Source organism: Lepidochelys kempii, chromosome 1 (genome assembly GCF_965140265.1).
Source record: "Lepidochelys kempii isolate rLepKem1 chromosome 1, rLepKem1.hap2, whole genome shotgun sequence".
NCBI lineage: Eukaryota > Metazoa > Chordata > Testudines > Cheloniidae > Lepidochelys > Lepidochelys kempii.
In genome coordinates, this window is record NC_133256.1 from 6,751,205 (window position 1) to 6,760,154 (window position 8,950).

General features: G+C 45.9%; 1 protein-coding gene across 1 annotated transcript; it reads left to right on the forward strand.

The window, feature by feature from the left end:
- The first annotated feature begins 2,402 nt into the window (after nucleotides 1–2,402).
- LOC140898838 (olfactory receptor 52P1-like) lies at nucleotides 2,403–3,380 on the forward strand. Its single transcript, XM_073313371.1, has one exon. It carries the CDS (start codon nucleotides 2,403–2,405, stop codon nucleotides 3,378–3,380), a length of 978 nt encoding a protein of 325 aa, XP_073169472.1.
- The last annotated feature ends 5,570 nt before the right edge of the window (nucleotides 3,381–8,950 follow it).

Below are 8,950 nucleotides of genomic sequence, written 5' to 3' on the forward strand. Positions count from 1 at the left end.
TTTGGGTGGCCCCCGGTAATAGGGTGTGATCTGGGGTTGTCCCTTCTGGTCTCCGCTCCAACTGCAACCAGTTTTCTTCTTCTCTGCCACCTCCACCCATCTGGCTCCAATCTCTCCTGCCTCAATTACAGTTTTGGGCTTCCCATCTAGGATGTATCTTTCTATTTCCTCAGGAACACTCTCTAAGAATTGTTCCATTTGCATTAGGAAGGGCAAATTTACTGGAGATTCAACACTTGCTCCTGATATCCAGGCATCCCAATGTTTCACAATGTGGTAGGCATGTCGGGTAAATGATATGTCTGGTTTCCACCTTAGGGCTCTGAACCTCCGACGAGACTGCTCGGGTGTTATCCCCATTCTGACTCTCGCCCTGGATTTAAACAGTTCATACTTGTTCATGTGTTCTTTAGGCATTTCAGCTGCCACCTCAGCTAAGGGTCCACTGAGCTGCGGCCTCAGCTCTATCATGTATTGGTCAGTAGAGATGTTGTACCCAAGGCAGGCCCTTTCGAAGTTTTCTAAGAAGGCCTCCGTATCATCGCCTGCCTTGTAGGTGGGGAACTTTCTGGGATGGGGAGTGGTACCTGGAGAAGGATTGCTAGGGTTTGTTGGTATATTCTGCTGAGCCTTTACCTTCTCCATCTCCATTGCATGCTTCCTCTCTTTTTCCCTCTCCTCCTCCTTCAGCCGCATGAGTTCTATCTGTCTTTCATGTTCCCTTTGTTTTTCCTCAGCCTGAAATCTGGCTAATTCCAGCTTTTGTGGAGCCATGGATTTTGTCATCCTAACCTCTGTTTTTAACTAACTTTACAACTGAGGTTTAGAAATAAAGAAACAAAATTTGGCTGTAAAATTTCGCTGTGCTGGAATAGAATACCTATTCTCTGATAGTGATTGTCAGCATACAGAAAAAGACAATTCCCTTGTCTCTGCTCTGGCCCCAAATCAAAACAAAAAACCTCCAACTACTTGGAAACCTGCTTACCAGCAGCCCAAAAGAAAAAAAAATCCTTTTCAAACTTGTGCTCCTTGTAATAAAAATCAAAATCCTAAAAAAAAAAGCCCCTGCCACTTTTGTCTCCAGGCAAATTGGTAGAACACCCCCCCCCCCTATTTACTTTTAGAAAAAAAACCTTCTGGTTTACCAACACTGTGAATTTCCCTGCAGGAGTTAAGTACCCTGCCTCCAGGCAAAGAAAACCTGCAATTCACAAAGATAATCCTCTTTTGTCTCTGCTCTGGCCCCAAAGCAGAGAAAAAACAAGCTACTTTCCAGCAGCTCCAAAGGAAAAAATAATTTCCTTTTTAAAATCTGTATTTCTAGTTCAAAAAATCTCAAATTGATCTCAAAATGATTTCAGGTTAATCCCACCACTCTGCCACCATGTCAAGGTTCATCCCCCACTCTGAACTCTAGGGTACAGATGTGGGGACCTGCATGAAAACCTCCTAAACTTACTTTTACCAGATTAGGTTAAAACTTCCCCAAGGTACAAATTAATTTTATCCTTTGTCCTTGGAATATCCACTGCCACCACCAAACTCTAACTGGGTTTACTGGGAAACGTAGTTTGGACACGTCTTTCCCCCCAGAATTCTCCCAACCCTTGCACCCCACTTCCTGGGAAAGGTTTGGTAAAAATCCTCACCAATTTGCATAGGTGAGCACAGACCCAAACCCTTGGGTCTGAGAACAATGAAAAAGCATTCAGTTTTCTTACAAGAAGACTTTTAATAGAAATAGAAGTAAATAGAAGTAAAGGAATCACCTCTATAAAATCAGGATGGTAGATACCTTACAGGGTAATTAGATTCAAAACATAGAGAATCCCTCTAGGCAAAACCTGAAGTTACAAAAAAGACACACAGACAGAAATAGTCATTCTATTCAGCACAGTTCTTTTCTCAGCCATTTAAAGAAATCATAATCGAACACATACCTAGCTAGATTACTTACTAAAAGTTCTAAGACTCCATTCCTGTTCTATCCCGGGCAAAAGCAGCATATAGACAGACACAGACCCTTTAGTTTCAAAAGCTGGGAGGAGGAAGAGAAACATCTTGTCTCGTCATTGGTCATTTTGGTCAGGTGCCAGCGGGGTTACCTTTAGCTTCTTAACCCTTTACAGGTGAGAGAATTTTTCCTCTGGCCAGGAGGGATTTTAAAGGGGTTTACCCTTCCCTTTATATTGATGACAGTTCATAATACATTTATCTTAATCATTAAAATGTCATTTTTCAGTGTGTGAAGAGCGACCAACCTGCTCCATCCATGAGACAAGCCTCGAGCTGTGTATGTAGTGTCTAATATTAACATTTTCTTTCCATCCAGACATTTGTCCTGCGACCATCACCCTAGACCCTGGGCACAATCAGGAAGTTAGGGGAACACACGGTACATGCAGGAAACACCATTCTGCCTCAGCGTTGGAAACCTTCTCTCCTACTCCATGTCAGATTCCAACTCAACCGACTTCACCAACCCCTCCACCTTCATCCTGCTGGGCATTCCTGGCCTGGAGGCAGTCCAAGTCTGGCTCTCCATCCCCTTCTGTGCCATGTATGCCATAGTCATCCTGGGGAACTTCACCATCCTGTTCATCGTGAAGAGGGAGCCAAGCCTCCATGAGCCCATGTACTATTTCCTCTGCATGCTGGTCATCGCCGACATGGTCCCATCTACGGCCGTCGTACCCAAAATGCTAAGTATCTTCTGGTTCAATTCCAGGGAGATCAATTTCGGCGCCTGCTTCATCCAGATGTTCTGCCTTCTCAGCTGCTCTGCGGTGCATTCTGGGATCCTTGTGGCCATGGCTTTTGATCGCTACGTGGCCATCTGTGATCCCCTGAGATATTCCACCACTCTGACAAACCCTGTGGTGGCCAAAATTGGCCTGGCCCTGGTGCTCCGTGGCGTCATGCTCGTATTGCCCTATCCCTTCCTGGCGAGGAGGTGGCCATATTGCAGAACCAACATCATTCCCTACACATACTGCAAGCACATAGCTGTAGTGAAGCTGGCCTGCGCCGACATCCGCCTCAGTAGTTACTACAGCCTGGCTGTGGCATTCTTGGTGACCGGCGTGGATGTGTTTTGTATCGCCATGTCCTATACCCAGATCCTCAGCCTCCCAACAAAGGACGCCCGCCTCAAGACTTTTGGGACCTGCGGCTCCCACTTCTGTGTCATCTTAGCCTCTTACATCGCACATCTCTTCTCCATCCTCACGGAACGGTTTGGGCACAATATGGCCCTGCATTTCCACGTTCTCATGAACAACATGTATCTCCTGGTGCCCCCCATGTTAAACCCCATCATCTATGGGGTGAGGAGCCAACAGATTCGGGAGAGTCTGCTCCAGCTCTTTACTCATTAAGGGTCCTAAAGCTTTCTCCTGGTTATCTGGCTCTCAGACTGAGCTCCAGGCAGAGCTGGCTGGTGACATGGTGCTGGGCCCTCTTCCCTGAATCACTGACTGGCCAGTCAAAGAGACCTGAAACCCTTTCCTGACTTTACTGTGCTGTGTCAGTGTGACAAACTGGGGAATCTGACTATGTGCAACTCCGAGGGTTGCCGCCTTTCTAATTCCTGGTAACTGGAAGCATGAGGCCCCACCCATGTACCATGCATCTTCCCCCAGGTTACGCCCCTGCTATGTGTCTTCCCCTCAAGGCCCTGGCCCTCACTCTCTCCTCTCCTCCCCACCTCCTGTAACTCTCTGGATCGTCCTTGTGACACTCTGCACTCCAAAGCACTCCATATTTACCATGGTGATGCAATTATGGTACGTTTTGTACAAAGTATGTCCTGTGAGGTATTATTCTAAAGGGCTTAATCTGCTTAACATTGATACCTCCTTGGGTTGTATATGAAGTAATGAAATCATGCTTTGTGTGAGTTCCTAAAGTGTGATACGAGGCTGGAAACACCCAAAACCAGCCTTTCAGGTATGTCAAAGGACTAGCTAGACAGTGTTAATTGCTGTCATAAACACTCATCGAGGGAAGAATCCACTAGCACAGGAACTCTGTATAAGAAAGCCTCCACGGAGGGAGTACGGAGACAACGGAGAATGTTTGGCCAATGGGGGTGGACCCTGCACATCACATACACAGACTTTTCAGAAAACTGGAAGAAACTATAAAAGGTGGGGAGTGAAATCATCTCTTGTCTTCACTGCCCCACAACTCAACAGCTGCAAGAAGCTCAGAGGAAGACAAAGGAGTTTGAATGGGGCAGGGGATCAAAGCAGGTACAGCCTGTTCCTCAGGAATCTGTAAGCCTGCTTGTATCATCAGTCAGGGTGAGATATTGCTGATTCAAATCCTATCAAGCATGTATAAGTCTTAAGCTGCAGGTTTGTTTCACTTCCTGAGCAACCTGTTTTGATCTGTTCTTTTATCACTTATAATCACTTAGCATCTATCCTTCTGTAGTTAATAAACCTGATTTATGTTTCATCTTACCTAGTGTGTTTTTGAGTGAAGTGTCAGGGACTCTTAGCTCCATTAGCAAAGAAAGGTGCGTATCTTCCCCCATCGAGGGGGGAGAGGCTAATTAATGAGCTTGCACCGTACACATCTCTGTGTTGTGCAAGACCGTGTAATTCTGAGTCTATGCTCCAGGAGGGGTGCAAGGCTGGAGAGCTGGGATATTGGCTGATGGTCCATGAGTAGCTTAGGTAAAGCACTCAGGTAACTTAGTTGAGTGTGTGGCAACACCTGCTGTCGTGTTGGGTGAGAACAGGGCCCGGAGGGGCTGGCTGTGTGTCACCAGCAGAGCAGGGGAAGAGGCCAACCCAGCTGAATGGTTTGGGGGCACAGCAGTTCCAAGAGCTTCCAGGCTTCTCGCAGAGGTACATCCCATCACAATCTCCTCCTCCCACCCAGCCCCCACAGTTGGGCTCCCTCTGCTCTGGGGATGGGACGGGAGATGCTGCAGCCTGACAAGGAGCCTGCGTGCGGGTAGGAGGCGGCCCCAGTTAATGACCCAGTGCATCCCTCTGCCCTGCAGTAATTGGACATCGTTATACATAGAGATATGAGTAGAATTCTTAAGTCAGTTTCATGGTCGAGATGGTGAGCTTTAGAGTTGCCAAGAGATCTTTCAGAATTAACCCTTCGCTTGCAGCCCAATGTTCAGGATCAAGGTGATCCAGAATGGAGCTGCAGACCTCAGCCTTGTGACTTGAGCTTCTCCTGACGAAGCTGAAGCGGATTTGAGATGACAGGATCAGGACCCAAGTATTCTTTTAAGGACCATTTGCAGGCTATGATAATGAAGAATTGTTGCTTTGAGATAGAATTACCTATTTCCTGTGAATACACTGGTAACTCTTCCATTCATCAGCATAAGGTAATTATCCATTAAGCATGCATTGGTAGTTAACTACAAACATCAAATAGAAGTCTAGACAATGAAATTATTACACCCACGTTTAATTTCAATGTTACTATTTTCTTTTGATCTTTGAATCAACAGATATACCAACAGACAGGAACCATCTGTTTAGATGGTTAACATCTAACAAGATATAAATAAACACATACAATTAGGATTACCTCTTGTCATAACCATACAGCTAAGGGTAGCCTAGAATTCCTCCTTTACCTGTAAGGAGTTAAGAAGCTCAAGTAACCTGGTTGACACCTGACCAAAAGGACCAATATGGGAAAGAAGATACTTTCAAATCTGGGGTCGGGGGTGGGAGGCTTTGTTTGGGCTCTTTGTTTGTGTGCTCTCTCCTGGGACTGAGAAGGGCCAGGCAGAAAACTCCTTCTCCTGCAGACCATCCTGAAACGAGTCTCTCATACTACAAAAAGTGAAAGTAAGCAAGGTGAGGTGCATTAGGTTATCATTTGTTTGAGCTTGTGACTTTTCCCTGTGCTAGAGGGAGGTTTATTCCTGTTTTTGTAACTTTAAAGTTGCCTAGAGGGAATTCCTCTGTGTTTTAAATCTTTTGTTACCCTGTAAAGTTACCTTCCATCCTGATTTTACCAAGGTGATTCTTTTACCTTTTTTAAAAAATAAAATTCTTCTTTTAAGAACCTGATTGATTTTCAGTGTCCTAAAGACCCAGGGGTTTAGGGCTGGGCTCACTTTGTAACCAATTGGTTAGGTTATTATTCTCAAGCCTCCCCAGGAAAGGGGGTGTAGGAGTTTGGGGGGATATTTTGGAGGAGATAGGGCTCCAAGTGGCCCTCCCTGAATGTTTTTTTAAATCACTTGGTGGTGGCAGCGATACCAAAGGCAAGGAAGAAATTGTGCCTTGGGGAAGTTTTTAACCTAAGCTGAAATAAGCTTAGGGGGTCTTTCATGCAGATCCCCACATCTGTACCCCAGAGTTCAGAGTGGGGAGGGAACCCTGACACCTCTAATTCTCTAACAGTACAGGTTTGCATTTTAAAGCTCAAGTCCATTTCCCATGGCTATGTTGCTATTTATGAGAAATGGTACTATTGACCATTTATATACTTCTCTAATATGTCTTTAAAGGTTGAATTTTGGTCAATTAGCATGCTACTTGCATAAACCTTTCTGACCATGTCACACCTATTTACTCACATTTGATTGTAGGAACCATCTCGACATTGGTGAGGCCTCATCTGGAGTACTGTGTCCAGTTTTGGGCCCCACACTACAAGAAGGATGTGGATAAATTGGAAAGAGTCCAGCGAAGGGCAACAAAAATGATTAGGGGTCTGGAACACATGACTTATGAGGAGAGGCTGAGGGAACTGGGATTGTTTAGTCTGCAGAAGAGAAGAATGAGGGGGGATTTGATAGCTGCTTTCAACTACCTGAGAGGTGGTTCCAGAGAGGATGGTTCTAGACTATTCTCAGTGGTAGAGGAGGACAGGACAAGGAGTAATGGTCTCAAGTTGCAGTGTGGGAGGTTTAGGTTGGATATTAGGAAAAACTTTTTCACTAGGAGGGTGGTGAAACACTGGAATGCGTTACTTAGGGAGGTGGTAGAATCTCCTTCCTTAGAAGTTGTTAAGGTCAGGCTTGACAAAGCCCTGGCTGGGATGATTTAATTGGGGATCGGTCCTGCTTTGAGCAGGGGGTTGGACTAGATGACCTCCTGAGGTCCCTTCCAACCCTGATATTCTATGATTCTATGATCTCTATCCTTATGTCTTGGGGCTTTTACTGTACTGTTCGCTCATGCTCCTTGTGCTCAGAGGCAGGAGGCTTGAGTGGATAGAAGAAAGGAGTAACTGCATTTTAGATAAAATCCGTTTTCTCCAGCTTCTCTGCTGAGGGGTGGGCTTGGAAGGTGTCAAGGTTCCTCCCCCACTCTGAACTCTAGGGTACAGATGTGGGGACCTGCATGAAAAACCTCCTAAGCTTATCTTTACCAGCTTAGGTCAAAACTTCCCCAAGGTACAAAATATTACACCCGTTATCCTTGGACTGGCCGCTACCACCACCAAACTAATACTGGTTACTGGGGAAGAGCTGTTTGGACGCGTCCTTCCCCCCAAAATACTTCCCAAAACCTTGCACCCCACTTCCTGGACAAGGTTTGGTAAAAAGCCTCACCAATTTGCCTAGGTGACTACAGACCCAGATCCTTGGATCTTAAGAACAATGAACAATTCTCCCAACACTTACACCCCCCCCTTTCCTGGGAAATGTTGGATAAAAAGCCTCACCAATTTGCATAGGTGACCACAGACCCAAGCCCTTGGGTCTGAGAACAATGAAAAAGCATTCAGTGTTTTACAAGAAGACTTTTAATAAAAAATAGAAGTAAATAGAAATAAAGAAATCCCCCCTGTAAAATCAGGATGGTAGATATCTTACAGGGTAATTAGATTCTAAAACATAGAGAACCCCTCTAGGCAAAACCTTAAGTTACAAAAAAGATACACAGACAGAAATAGTTATTCTATTGAGCACAATTCTTTTCTCAGCCATTTAAAGAAATCATAATCTAACACATACCTAGCTAGATTACTTACTAAAAGTTCTAAGACTCCATTCCTGGTCTATCCCCGGTAAAGACCCAGCAACAGACAGACACAGACCCTTTGTTTCTCTCCCTCCTCCCAGCTTTTGAAAGTATCTTGTCTCCTCATTGGTCATTTTGGTCAGGTGCCAGAGAGGTTACCTTTAGCTTCTTAACCCTTTACAGGTGAGAGGAGCTTTCCCCTGGCCAGGAGGGATTTCAAAGGGGTTTACCCTTCCCTTTATATTTATGACAGAAGGAATGGAACCTCCCCAGAAGAGGGACCAGAGAGAGGCAGTATTGGTCCAGCCCTTTACAAACACAGAGACTGGATGAGTCAGAAGAAGCTGGGGCAGGAGAGAGGCACAATGGAGGCAGAGGGGACTCTTTGGTTTCAGAGCTATGGATGCAGCAGAGAGGCAGACTCCAGATGGAGGAGAAGCCAGGAGGTGGCCTCTGGACACCTTAGAGGTCTCTGACGAAATCCCAAAGAATGCTCCAGGGCAGTGAGGACACTGAGGTGGGAATAGTGTACAAGTGTGGTACTGTGTTTAACTGGATCCGGGTATCTCTTGTGCTGTGTAAAGTAGAGGAATTGGTTTAGCAACCCCTTTTGGAAAGCCTGGATCTGTTTGCTTTAACAATCCTGTGCCCTGAAAGAAGGAAACTGAAAACAGCGTTTGCCCAAGGCGGGGGGGGGGGGGGGGGGGGGGCTCTGGGAAGGTGTGTTGAAGGAATTGGAGAGTCTGGGGGAGCGAAGCCAAATCTAGTCTCTGGGCCCTGGCGCTTGGCATGCAACTCTCTGTATAACCCACACGCCTCATGGGTGTGGTGTTCTGTCCCATCTAGTGGCACCGAGACCACTTAAAGAGAGAGATAAAATGAGTCTGCTTGACAGCCTTAACTAATAGGCAGTTGGCTTTTACCTCATGTGGTAGAGGCTCATGTACTAAGCTCCAAAGGTCCAAGGTTCGATCCCGCCCACTGACGAC